General features: G+C 40.0%; 1 protein-coding gene and 1 pseudogene across 1 annotated transcript in view; one reads left to right on the top strand and one right to left on the bottom strand.

The window, feature by feature from the left end:
- Window positions 1-229: 229 nt before the first annotated feature.
- Window positions 230-378, top strand: LOC130839472 (U1 spliceosomal RNA; annotated as a pseudogene).
- A 7,324-nt stretch (window positions 379-7,702) lies between these two features.
- Window positions 7,703-14,684, bottom strand: part of LSM14A (LSM14A mRNA processing body assembly factor) — a 50,881-nt gene continuing 43,899 nt past the window's right edge. The window contains 6 exon segments of the mRNA XM_057710976.1: window positions 7,703-8,468; window positions 9,319-9,341; window positions 9,343-9,376; window positions 11,488-11,525; window positions 11,527-11,565; window positions 13,710-13,941. Coding sequence (XP_057566959.1) covers window positions 8,426-8,468; window positions 9,319-9,341; window positions 9,343-9,376; window positions 11,488-11,525; window positions 11,527-11,565; window positions 13,710-13,941 — 409 coding nt within the window. The 3' untranslated portion in view covers window positions 7,703-8,425.

Genomic DNA, 14,684 nt, shown 5'->3' with positions numbered 1-14,684 from the left:
GGAACTAGATCCTGTACTTGTAAGACTCTCAGCTCAGCCAAAAACAAACAAACAAAAAACCCAACAAAAAACCAACCAACCAACCAACCAACCAACCAAAAAAGTCAGATCCAGACTCAGAAAAGATCTGTGCTAGATAAGTGACTGTGAGAATAACTCCATATAGTTAAGGCCACAGGGGTTGATGCCAGAGAGTATGCAGCTTAAAGAGAGAGAGAGAAAAAAAAGGAAACTTACTTGGCAGGGGAGATAACAAGATCACAAAGGTGGTTTTCCCAGGGTGAGGCTTCTCCGGATGTGCTGACCCGTGATTTCCCCAAATGTGGGAAACTCCACTGCGTAGTGTGTGTGTGTGTGTGTGTGTGTGTGTAGCAGGGTGGGGACAAGAGAAAAAAGCTACCGTTGAACCCTGAGGAACACTATTATTTCAAAATGGGGTGACTGAAGAATTAGAAACAGGCAGACTGAGGAGTAGCAGCTAGAGAGGGTGGGAGGAAAACCCGAGGAGTCTGGCAGCCAAGAAGACAAGAGAATTTTCAGAAGGAAGAGGTCAACTGAATGGAATGCTTTGTAAAGCAAGTAAGAGGAAAACTTCGAAAGGCTCACTGGAGATCATTAGTGACCTTACCAAGAACTGTTTTGGTGGTGTATGGAGCAGAACAAGTGGGTTAAGAAGTGAAAGGGAGATCAGGCATCTAGACAGTTCAAGAGCTAAGAAGACGGGGGAGGATGTAGGATTCAAGGATAATTTTCTTAAAAAAGAAGTTTCTAACATAAATGCTACATAGTTACAATTATAGGCATACTTCGTTTTATTATGCTTTGCAGATATTGCGTTTTGTACAAATTGGAAGTTTTGTGGCAACCCTGTGTCAAGCAAGTCTATTGGCACCATTTTCCCAACAGTATTATTTTAAAATAAAGGTATGTACATTGTTTTTTAGGCATAATGCTATTATTACACATTTAATAGGCAGTTACAGTGTAAATCTAACTTAATACTAGGAAAGAAAAAAATTCGTGTGACTCATTTTATTGTGATACTGTATTTGCTTTACTGGGGTCTGGATCTGAACCCGCAATATCTCCAAGTTACGCCTGTATATACATAGATGGTTATTAACACATTAATATGCTATATAATATGCTAGCATAGTAATTAAATGCAAATAGAAAGGATCCTTTATCATGGAAGAATTTGAAGATACAGGCAAAGAGGTAACTCAGTAATGTAAGGCTGGGAATGGTGGGAGTTCACCACAATACAAGCAGTTTTTTTTCTTTTAAAGCTCTTTATTGGAGTATCACAAGCAGTTTTTTGCTATATGGACAACCAGGAAAACGCTGGATGCATATGAGGTTAGTTTAGAGAGTGTGGTAAGTGCCTGAGGCAGTTTCCATCCACTGTCCTCTAGTTCCCTTTGAAATGGATAGCAGGGCCATTTGCTCACTGCAGAGAGGTGATTACAGGAAAGCACCAAGTTTTGCTGGCAATGCTGAGTGCCAGGAGAGAGCCGTCATCAGACTCATAGTGGTACTAATGTATTCAACTGTGATTCTCTCCCGCAGGACACAGCCCTCTGAGTGAACACTGACCATGTGGGTGGGTGGATGCTTTCAGGGTCGATGTTTCTCCAGACAAGAGCACAAAAAGCTCAAAAGAGGAGCAAGCGAGTTTAAGGTTATTTGTAAGATAATGATGGTTCAAGCACTCTAGGCTGGTTGGAGATGGTGATAGGGAAAGCAAAAGAAAGAGGGAAGCCAACGATTCCAAAGTAGAAAGATTCCCGACCTGGAGGTCTGCACCAAGCTAAAAGCAGCTACTGAGAAAAGGAGTGGTTAAGTCACTCTATGTGTTGTGTGTATGCATGTACTTAAGTTATTTCTTAAGCCAGTTGGCAGATCAAAGTGTGGGGTATCTAAATCCATGATTCAGAGATGATGCAGTTGAGGCTGATGGACAAGGCCCAGGTATGTCTACAGTTTGGGGGGGAAGAGATGAGAAGAAAAGGTCAAAGGACAAGGAGCAGGAACCAGGGTGTGGGATGGGTCCAGAAGACAACACAGCAGGCCTGCTATCCTTTATAAAGACTGCTTACAAGTTTGGCTCTTGGCTGACATCTAGAAACCAGGATTTGAGGAGAGTTTCCATCATTCCCAGAACTGACAGGAGTGGCTCGCTATGCCTAAACTGGCTGTACAATCCATGTGGTTTATTTGTGCTTTACTTCTGGGGGTCTGGGATTTTAGTATGTGCCACACGGAAGATGCCTACATAACCAGACCCCGATCAAAACCCTGGGCCCGCAGTCGCTGATGAGCTTTCCTGGTAAACATTCCACACGTGTTGGAACAATTCGCTGCCGGGGGGATGAAGTACATCCTCTGCGACACCACTTTCAAAGTCCCTTCTGAAAGTCTGAGCCTGATTTACTCCAGACTTTGCCCATGCACCCTTTCCTCTGCTTAACTTTGCTTTGCACCTTTTTGTTGTAAGAATCATAGCCATGAGTATGATTATCTTGGGGACTCCCAACACAGATGGGTAAACCACACAGAGGAAGTCATGTGGAAGGATGGAAGTGCAGAGGGAGAGAAAGGCAGGAATAAATTTTTTAAGAAGATGGGAGTAATCAGGTAACCAGGAGAGTGAGAGGATCACATAAGCCTGAACAGAGTAGACAGGGGTTTTACCAGGAAGGGAGGGAGCAAGGACACCAAGCCCACATCCTGAACACAGGTTTACAGGGCAAGGAATACTCCAGTGCTGCCACTGGGTGGGGTGGTAGGTGCAGCAGTGTCCTCAGGGAACAAAGGCTAGGCCCACAGAGGAGAATCAACCCTGCATCTGCTCTAATATACACACCTACGTCTACATCTACAGCACATCAGGATTTTCTGGTACTTTATTCTTCGTTACAAATTCCTTGCCATAGCACACAAGTGTGGAGCGGCACCATAGCTGGGCACTACTAGCTTTCACAATACTCAAAGTCCTTAAGAGGTGTAAGTCAGTGTTCCTATTACCCACTCCAACTTCAGCTTCTCTTGTGGAGGAAAAAACAGTGCTGGCATTATTTTAACAGCCCAAAGCTACTACACATGACCCAAATGCGGTATCAACAGTAGAATGGATAAATCATGGTCTGCTAACACAGTGGAATATTATACAGCAACAAAAAAAGGACAGTCCACTGCCAAATGCAACGGTATGGATGAATCTTACAAACACAATGTTGGGCAAAGAAGCTGAGCACAAGAGAGTACGTGGCTCTATAATTCCATTTATATAAAGAACAAACACAAGCAAAGGGAACCTAAGCTGTTAGAAGTCAGGAAAGGGGTTACCTTTGAGGGAGGGGGGCCTACTGGAAGGATGCTGTAAAGGGGTTTCTGGGTACTGTTTACGTAGGTAATTATGGTATGTGGGCTTTTCTGTGTATGTCATCATACTTTAAAACAAAACGGTGCTGCTCAATACACTAAGTGAAAAAGCAAGTTTTACAACAGTACATACACTGTGAATCTATTTTTGCTGAAAAGCCCATGCCTGTACAGAACAATGCCAGGTTGAATATATAGTCAAACAGTGTTACCAAGGATTAACCTTGAATGGTGGGATTGTAGATTTTCTTTCTTCTTTTCCTTTATGTATATTTGAAACCATCTTCCATACTGCCCATATCCTTTTTACAATGTATTACTTTTACAAAAAATGAAACTATACCTCATTCATTTGTAAACTGCAATCTGCAAAGCTACAATACCCATTTTGGGACAAAGAAATGCTATTAAACACTGGGGAATGGAGCAAGGGATAGTCACCCAACTAACCCATTAAAAAAAACTTACAAAACAATTTCAGCACAAGCAAAATCCTGAACTGCAATGCTGGGGTCTGCATTCTCATCAACAGTCCTGCGCGAGGCCAGCACCCGAGGATTATCATGACTAAGTGGGTACCAGGATTACAGAAGCACACTCCACACAGCTAGTAAACATGTTCCTGTTCTCTGTGCTGGGATGACTGTAAACCAGTCACTGGAATTCATTACAGTCTCGCCTTGGCCCAGGCTTCTCACACTTCCTCAAATTGGCATTCTTTGCTCTCTGCCCTTCTAACTCCCAGACTGCTCTTCAAGTTTGGGAGGCAAAGGCAAGACTTTCTGGGTCATGAGCTCCTGGCTGGCCACTCTCAGTTGTTTCTGAGCACCTAAACCATGAGTCACTCTACAAAAGCCTTATTATTGAAATGAAATATGCTTTGGCCTCACAGAGCTGCTTTATTTCTTTATAAACCACAATATGGACACCAGTGCATTTTAAAGCATTTCTCTAAAGTCAACATTCATTATGAACTAGAATTGGATTCAGGTTGATTCTGATGTTTATGACCTAAACCTGGGAACATTTTTATCAGTCAGCCAAGTCTGTTAAAATAGGAACCAAGCTGGAATTTAAAGAACACCCGTATCACTGGCTCACAGCTCAGCACCATCACTGAGAACAGAAACCACATTAGATTCAGTCTCACCATGCACTCTTGGAGCCAGATTTAGAACTGTCTCAAAAACCACAAGCTCGCTTTCACTAACCCTGGCTCTGAAAAACAGGATAAAAACTTCAGCGTCACTCCTCCTCAGGAGGTTGGGATGACCCCCACAAGAGCAGGGCCTGGGACCTGCATCTTCGGCTTCCCAGTGTAACACTAGCTGACTGGCTACTGCCGGCCTCCAAGTCGCTGCTGCTCAAAGCTACGCTCTCCCTTACTTCCCTCGCCTGAGTGGCTCCTAAGCCAAGAAGTTGTCCCAGTGTCTCTACCTTGGGAGAAGCTAAGTCAGCCTGCCCTAAGCAAATCCCCATTAAGCACACCCAGAGTCAGAGATTAATGGTGCTACTTACTTCCCTAAGTTTGATTCTGATTGTCCTAATACTCCTTATCTTTTGAAATCACAGTCAAAGCAGGTAAACTAAGCAAACTGGTTGACGTCTGAGCTCCTCTAAGAGCTCACTCACCTTCAACACTTTATTCTGTGACATTCTCCCCACTGTCACTGGTTAAACCTGCTTATAGTCTCTGAACTAACAGGGCAAGGGGATCTTTTAACACTGAATCCAGACATGGATGTGATGCTGTTACCACAGGGCTTTGCAGAAAGAGCAGCTTTTCTTTCAGACTGACAACCCACAGAGACAGGGACAAAAGCCATGTAAAACTGAGACACAGAAACCACACACACTCATTTCCTATATGCTAGGAACTGAGTCTTGGTACTCAAAGCAGCCAAACCCTAAAGGAAATGAGTCTCAATCTTCCTGTTTCCCCTTAGATTCTGTCCTGCAGAAATGCACCCCCCACCCCCCTGCCCAGTTCCACTTAGTTCTTTCCTACTCTTCATGCTGGAGTCATAACCTAGATATTTTGAATTTGGAAGGATGGAGAAATGATAAAATAGTTCTACACAGAAACATCACCAAGGCCCTTACAAGGAGGGGGCTAGAGTAGATGAGTCAGCTGTGATATTTTAAAATTGGCTTTCTAAACCTGGTGGATCAGGGCTACCTGTGGGACTTGGACAGATTCCCAGGTTTCACTGCAGAACTTCAGAATCAGACTCTCCAAGTGTGGGGCATGGGAATTTGTACTTTAAAAAATGTTCCTCAGGTGATTCTGATAAGAGATTCATGAACTACCGACAGAGAACAGGATGAAGTGGTAATTCCTATGCTATAATGAGTTTCCAAAGTGTTAACAGTACTCCTGGAAGTAAGGTCCTTTCCCTTTTATATACCATGTAAAGATTCTTTAGTAAAGTTTTTTAACAATTTGCGGGGGAAAATTAATTCCCTACTCATTGTCCTTCCACGTAGAGGGAGTTTGGTCAGTGTTTCTCAAAGCGGAAGGGCCACTGCTGCAATTTGGATAATTGATTATGTGGCACTGTCCAGAATCGTACAGAACAGTTACCACCCTGGCCCTTATTCTTAAATGCCAGTGGTGGTCCCGAGTCACTGTGACAACCACAACACGTGCTTTCACATTCCTAAATGCTCCCCAGATGTCAGCTCACCCCTGATTAGTAAGATCTACTGAGCTGAATTAACATTCCTGACCAGTCTCCCTACCCCTCATTGTCGCGCTTTTGGAAGGAGAAATGGTCTATCCAAAGACAAGTTTCAGAGGAATCAGCCCTTCCCATTTTCTTCTTTTGCACCTGCCTGCCCACAGAGGGTGCATTCTAGCCTGAGGTTTCCAGCTTGGCCTGTGCCTGGTTCGCACAGTCTCCTCATGTCATGGATTGTAACTCAGGAGCTGTGTGCACTCCAGGAGGGAGAGAAAGGGCTTCTAGCTTTAAACATCTACAACAATATATAAATCCTAGGAAAACAGAAATTTAGCTATTTTAGGGAATATAAACATGACCATAACTCCATTCTTACGTGTTAAAGATGCCCTTCACTATACTTTCTATTGTAAGAGAATATTAGTGTTTAAAGAGAAAGAACTTTGACGAACATTTTTTATTCAACAGTTTTATTCTGTCTTAGAATAAAAACCTTGCTTTAATATTGTAAGGTGCACTTGCAGGTATGTCATGCTGCCAGTTATTACTGGGGTACCAAATGCCCTAGTCAACGACCCAGAGGGCTTGGAAAATGCATGAATTCATGCTTTCAGAGCATGTTGAACTGGTATTTACAGTTTTTTTCGTCTTCAAATCCGCCCAGGACATCTCAAATAGTCTATACGGGTATTGCCAGAGCACTTGCTTTGATGTTCAGAATGCCTCAGAAATGTGTTCAGTATCATGATTTGTGTGTCCTCCAAAAGATTTTGTTGTTAACATGCAAACAAACAGTATTAAACAATATTACCTAAACTATGGCTGCCAAGTACTGGACCAAGTAATGAAAGCAAATTACAAAACATTTTCTTGTAGAGCTATACAAAAGATATATAAAATATCAACCACCTTTAAATATTCCAATTCTCCTACAGTGCAGGTTTCCATAGCTTTATCACTACTGAATATTTTAAGGAGAAAGTTAACAAAAATCAAAATAGATAAAAATATTTAAATCTTTGGATCCCTTTATTCCACGGCCTTCATAAAAACACAAAAGTGGCCAGATTTTTTTTCCACTATAGCTTAAAATATCAAAAAGATTTACTAGCAATTTATAATTAGCAATGAACTCTATACTGAGTCATTTGTGGGTCACAGGCCTAAGGACCAGTGTTATGATATCTTATAGGTTGCCAAAATAATTTCTAACACTCTGAATCCTCTTGAAATATAATGGAATGAGTCAAGGTATCAAGACAAAATTCCAGGCATATCAGGAAGAACAGGTTAATTGACACCTAGTTTTATTGTCTTAAAAAAGGAGGGGGTACTTATTTGAAAATACAGCTAAGTACATTCTTATCTATGATTATTTACATTTGTATACTGAAAATACCTATTATGTAGATAAATCCTGTGATATGCCATTTGCTACAAAATAAAGTTCTTACAATGAGCATGAGTAGTTTATCCTTTTTAGATAATGAAAGAATGTATCAAATCTTCATTTATGTTCCAAACATTAAAAAAAACAAAAACAAAAACCAACAATCTTAAGCCTGAAAAGCTATGAAAAAAAGACCCACCCAAAGCTCTGCTCCTCAGCGCATCAACTTCTGCAAGGACACAGTATGTTTGCTGACTTTAAAATGTTTATTCTTTAAAAAATTAGTTGCTTTTTATACAGCTATACAAAGTTCTTAATGTTTCTTTGGCAATGGGATATAATGGAATTTTACAACTATATAAAAAAGTTACCTTTGCCTAAGAAACAGTATTTACTGTGTGTACATAGTTGACTGACAAAATTCTCTACCATCCAGCACCCTAATTAATTGACGAAATAAGCCACCTCAAAAGGGATATTACAGGATTTCCAAAAAAAGAAAGAAAGAAAAAGAAAGAAAGATACAGACAGACAGACAGGTACACACACACACACACACACACACACACACACACACACACACACAACCTTCTGTGGCTCAAAACACAGTATCACGGCCCTATCTGCAGGCAACTTGCAATAATTGCCAAATACAATTTAGTGATAAGAAAAATCCTTTCAGTGATGAAAAAATACTTATAAGTTTCACTGGAGTACTGCTTTAGTTTAACTATACATAAGAAATTACTTAACCTTCTGCTATTCCAAATATATTTAATGCTCACTTCTTAAGATGAGCCTTCCCTCCCACCCCCAAAATTAACTGTATTGTATCTTTGAAATTAAGCAGAAAAACAAACAAACAAAAACCCAGTGCTGGTGACAAATATACAGCAAATTCACTTTTTCATTCTTCTCAAAGACTGAAACCAATTCTCAGGACCACGAAGAGCCAGAAATCCATCTATTTTCAAAGACTTCTTTGCAGACTATGCAGCAACTTTGTTGTCTTTCTAAAAAGGAAAAAAAAATTAGCTCATGTTTCAAGCCATTGAGGTTTATTAATAAGTATTTCTTTTTATTTTGCTTAAAGTGTTTTTTTCATTACCTTTACATATAACCCTCCTCTTACTTTCATGTATAAATTTGTTTCACTGATTTCCAGCGAACACTTTTTAGAACCTACACACCCAGCAGTAGCTCATTATTTGTTAACTGTATTTTCCAGTTAGTAAAGGTTAAAGCAGTGGTATTGTGGGCTTGTCGTAGCAAGAAGGCCCCCTGCTAAGATACAGGCACACCCTACTACCTTTGGTGCTATCTTAATAATTTCAAAAAATAATTAAGCCTTCAACATAGCAGTCAAACTCATCAAATACAACTGACAACATATTTTGGAAGATGATAAATAAAATCCCCAAGTCTTTGATATTTTTACTCAGCAATAAAAGTATCCAGGCTGTAAAGTAACATTTCTCTTCAAAGTTTCATGTGTCAGGAGAAAGCAACGATTTGCAAATTCATTTTAAAAGGACAACTTTTAAATCTGAAATAAGTTCTGAAAATGAGTGCTGCCTGGGAAATGTTTTTAAAAGCAATTAGGGAGAAAGCAATAAAAATCTCAAGGAGCCTCTAGCTTTCCAGTGAGATTAATCCTAAAACAAAGGCCTGTACACAGAGCCAAGGGCTTCTCTTTTCCTCAGGACTAGCTGCTACCATGGATCTGATTTTTACTGCTGATTCTCACCCCAACTGTTAGAAATACACACTTCATATGTTAAAAACTTAACTTTATCTGTGTATAAAACACCAAACCACCAATGCCAACCTTCACATGCCCCCATTTTTTTTTTTTTTTTTTACCTTTCAGAAAGCTGTATGATCAAATCCAGACCTTTTAGGGTCCAAAAGCTGTGGTTTTCTGAAAGGTAAAAAAAGAAAGCGAGAAAGAGGGAAAGAGGGAGGAGAAGGGAGGAGGAGGGGGAGACAGAGAGGTAGCAGGAAGGGAAGGAGAAAATAAAAGGGGAAAGGGAGAGAGTACCATGCTGAGTCATTTCAGATACGTTGTTGTCTCTGGACCCTCTCTGAAGAAACACAGACTCAAATGGAAGGCAACCTGTCTCACCCACCATGGCGGCTTAACCTCCTTAACAGCAGTAAATAGGAGTGGGCTACACTCTTAGTATCCCCAGCCGGATCTCCCACCCCCCAAAAAAGAAAGAAAAGAAAAGAAAAAGCACCACAGGATCAAACTCATCACAAGTTTATGTTTCTAACATTATTCTTAAGGAAAACTCAGAAGTCAAAGAGTAAATTTTGGCTAAAGCTTATACCTAGATCAAGAGAGTTATCTCCTCTGGGTCCTTGGTTTCCTAACTATCTATTGGATGTAGGATTGGGAGAGAGGTTCTAGTCTGACTGATATTTCTAAGGAGTTCTGAAAAAAATATATGATCCCATCTTCACCCATGTTTTCATTAAACAACCAGATCTGCTTCTAATGTTCATGTCAGTGGAGCATGAAGAGTAAAGCTAACCTATTACATGAAGGGTGCTGCAAATGCCACCACACTTCATCTCTGAGAGGAAGTATCAGATGTTTCAGAAACAAGTTTAATCTTTGAAAATAAATCTCCTTTATGTGGTCAATCACTATTTCCACCTTTAAAGGTGCCAGATGATATGATTTAGAAGGAACAGGCTGCTGAGAAGGTCTGGGACCTAGTGGCAGACAGAAGGATCATTCAATTTTGGAATGGACAATCAATGGCTAGCCACACTGATGGACGACCTTCAGCCTCACTGAAGGCTAAAGTAACTTATTCCTAATCAATATGCTAAGTACTTAACTTCAAGCCCACTATGGCTCCATGCTGAGATAGGTGTTCTGATGGAAAGAAAAGTAAAATACATATTCACTAATGCCAGAGGCTCTCATCTAGCTGGTGATGCAGAACAAAACAAAACACATGAAAGAGGGAGTATGAGTATATGTAAAACATATGGTGATGAAAACAGACACCACAGGAGGTCAGAAAAGGAAGAAATCAGTGGAGGAAGAGAAGTTTCTAAGGATAGAGCAAACCTTAGGCAAGACTGAAAGGAAGCCCCTGACTTTCAGCTGTGTCTGTCTTCCCACTGAACTATAAACATCAAGAAGGCTGGGACTGCAATGTGTTTTGTTACCAACAATGTCCAGCATAGAGCTTGGCATATATGAAGAATTCAATATATTTGGTCAATGAATGAAGTTAAGAGTTGGAATCAAGCAGTGTGTATAAGAGATGACCGTGAGTCAACCTGCTTGAATCAGACAGGTTAAAGGGTAATAAGAAATGGCGCTGGATGTATCAAATGGGACCCTTACGTAGTAAAAAGAGCAGGCAGTGCAATGTCATGTTAGAACCTTCTAGCCATCAGCCTGAATTTTAATAAAAGACTCAAAATGGCTGAACGGTGAGACATGGCTTCAAAACAAAGCTCTACATTAATAAGTGTATATACTATGCACAGAGTGCCTACTTACTCAAAGGTTTACTGATGCCTACTTAGATAAAGGGAAGTAATGGTCCAGTCTTAGACAACATGACAGCTATTTTCTGCAAACATATGAAAAATCATCATGAAGAAGTGTATATATTCTGTGTATTGACAAGGGTAGAGTTAAGCTAGTAAGTTGAAGATAGAGGGAAAAATATTTTCATTCAAAATTATGTGTGTCTGTGAAATCCTAACAATTAGAGCACCCTTGGGGTGGGATGAATGCTCTTAGAAACAGTAATAAACTCTCAGCCCTCAGAAGGGATACCAACAGAAGAAGTTTTTGGCTTGGCCAGGAGGGCACATCTCTCAGATACTTTCCAACTCTGAGATTTTAACGGTCTTTAAAAGGTGTATCTGAAATGAAACCGAGCAACTCTCTATCCACAAATGTCAAAACTGAGGGCCTGAAAGGTTTAACAACTCAACTGAGGTCATATTAGCAAAAATTACTAAAATTCTCATTAAGATCAAGGTCTAATTTAAACGTACTTTTTCTCAAACCAAGCTGACTCAATGTGATCTTCAACAAGGAGTTGCCATAGGTCCTTCAACAGGTAGCAGATATGCCTGAAGTGAGGTAAAGAGAAACTGAAGGTCTGAAAGACCAATTAGTGGGTTATTATGGTAGTTGGCAGAAACACCTGAAAGGAATGAACGTGGTGATGTGGAAATGGGCCATGATCATGGATACTCCCAATGCCTGAGAGACAAAAAGAATACCAAACTGAAATGATGGGAAAGTGAGAAGATGATGAGGTCATTCCGAGGAAGGCTGAGTTTAAGTTGATCACAGGACACAATACAAGTAAATACAGAAAAATGTAGGTGAAAGCACACAAGGTCCAAGTTGAAAAATTGATTAGAAGCTATGAAGAGACAAGCTCAGAAAGGGGAGGGTGAAATTGTTGCGGGAGAGGACAGAGGGAAGTGGGGGGGGGGGGGGGGGGGGAGAGCTCAAGCCTATGCAGGAGTACAGACATGAACACAATGGAACAAACTGAACAGGGCAGGCAGAAGGGATGGGTAAAAAGGTCATGAGATAGGAATAAGCTTGGCACTAAACAAGAGCAAGAAGGCCCACATATCTGTAGCAGAATGAATGAAATAAAGGGCAGCCCCACTGGCAACAAGATCTAGAGCAAGTACCAGATCTCTGACTTGAAGAAGCAGGCAGATCAGGAAGCCCCTCCCTTACAGTCTGTGTTGAGGAACATACATTATTTAAGAGAAAAATATCAAAAGTGTTTAAAAAAAACAAAACAAAACAAACCCAATCCAGGAAGAAAGGCTCCAAGTTGGGTAGGTAGTTATCAGTGTCAAATACTGCATAGTAGTTAAGGGCAAATATGTGTGAAAAGGTTACTGAATTCTGTACGCAGAGGTCACTGTTAACCTCAAGAAAGTAACAGTGGCAAGTAAGAGGAGCTCTGTAGTTTCTAAGACAGTCTCCTAGCTGGAATGGCCATTTTGCAAGTTAGAAGTCCTGTAGCTACATCAGGCTACAGCTACCATGGTTGGATATCCTGAGATAATGACCTGAGGCTAATTTTCAGCAATCTTGGCTGTGATGACACAATAACAAAGGCATCAAAATTAACAGAACAGATCCAAAAGCCACTAACAATGACCCTTCAAGAGGGATCTCAACAATGACCAGTTTTAAATATTGAATAAGGAAATTCCTGCCAGGTCTTTTTGTTTCTTGCTGCCTTCTGTAATTCCTAGTAGACTTATTTATGATGGGATTTTGATCCTTTCTTTGATTATATATCTTCCTTTCCACTATCCCTAAAATCAATGACTAGGATAGTAACACAGACTTAGAGACACCTTTAAATAAATGACACATATAAAATAAACAACAAGGTCCTATTGTATAGCTCAGGAAACTATATTCAATATCTTGTAATAAACCATAATGGAAAAGAATATGAAAAAGTAAATATATACACATATATAACTGAATCACTTTGCTGCACACCAGAAACTAACAGAACACTGTAAATCAACTATACTTCATAAATAAATTATACATATAGCAGTTCCCAAACGCCAATATGATATTTTCAAGACCATGGGAAAGTAAGAAAACCAAGGAAAATATAGTTGAGTTTTCCACAAAACTAATTAAGAGCACTGACTAAGGAACAAATTTACTATGTTCAAGACCCAACATCATCACTTACTAGCTGACCTTGGCCAAGTTATTTAATATCTCTATACCTATTTCCTCATTTGCACACAAGAAATACTATATAAATGTTAGCTGCTATTAAATGCCTAGGTCTGCTTTCTATTCTGGAGTATGTTCTCCTTAGATTCTTTTGGTATTCAAGCATACTCCGTAACATGAAATAAAGGTGATACAATATGGTTCTTTTTTTTTAATATATACATTTTTGGAAGAAATTTTACCATTCCATGAAATCTGAAATCATGGTTCTATGATAGATAAAAAAGAATATCACATTTCTACTTCTTACTTCCTCCAATTAAAAAGAAAATAGTTAAAAAAAATTAGATTCATTAACCAAGAAGTTATTCCTTCCTTAAAATTATATATAAATATCTTAATCAAATACATGGTCTACTGAAGTCAAATGGAAGTTATACGAATGCCCTAAAAAATTCACCCCAAATAGATAAAAGTTTAAAACATTTTGAATTTCATACAACTGCAAGCCAACACCAAAGCATGTAATAATACTTACCCTATATTCAAAATCTGCAAACTCCCTGCCCCCACGACCTCCTCTGAATCCACCACGAAATCCTCGAGGAGTGGTAAAGGTACCACCTCGGCCACTACCACGTCCTCGGCCACCACGGAAACCAAGACCTCCTCTACCTCTGTACCCTCCACGGCCACGGTTTGGACGAAGCGGGATTCCAAATGTTTCTGCATTTAATCTTCTTTCTTCAGCCCAGGTTGGTCTCCGTTCTCTATTATGAGAACAAATAATCTTTAGTGTATCAAGTTTTAAAGAACATTTTCCAGCAAACCTATGTAGCACTAATTCCCAAATTAAGGCTAAGTAATTCCTAATGATCAAATAAAAACAAGCACCTCATCTAAGTCATCACAAGCTGTCCATGGCAATATGTTCCTATAATATTCTGTTAAACTTCATGTGGAAATATGACTGGTATTAAGTTTCTTGCAAATGCAGTTGATAATACAAAGAAACTGACAACAGCCCCAATAAATGGGATTGGCAATTCACTCTACACTCCAATCAGCCCCAAAGGAAGAAAGGGTAAAGCCAAGAAAGGAAACCTTGTCTCAGGATGTGAGGAGATAGAGGGTAGATCCGTGAGTTCCTAGTAAGTTCCTGGCTCGACCTTTGGACCTGACGCCTGAAGCATCTGAATTGCTGCTGCTGCCCCCACAGCCCAGACAATCAGAGGACTCAGAATCATAGTCATCCACGTTTAAAGTGAAGTAGACAACTGCCAGCAGGTGGCACCAAACTGCAGCCAGGAGGACAATTAGGATCAGGCAGCAGAAACTCTGGAACTCTTAGTTATGCTGGGTCCTTTAATTAACCCGTTTTCTGGATCCACATTTACTGAAATATAGCAGAGTTTTACTATATCAGCAAACTTCTGAACTACACTGTAGAGGGGTAAAGTAAAAGGTGTTTAGATGTTAGATGAATGTTTCTATTTTAATTACTAATTTTCAA

Source organism: Hippopotamus amphibius, chromosome 16 (assembly GCF_030028045.1).
Source record: "Hippopotamus amphibius kiboko isolate mHipAmp2 chromosome 16, mHipAmp2.hap2, whole genome shotgun sequence".
In the NCBI taxonomy this organism is placed as follows: domain Eukaryota; kingdom Metazoa; phylum Chordata; class Mammalia; order Artiodactyla; family Hippopotamidae; genus Hippopotamus; species Hippopotamus amphibius.
This window is presented reverse-complemented; position numbering and strand designations above follow the sequence as displayed.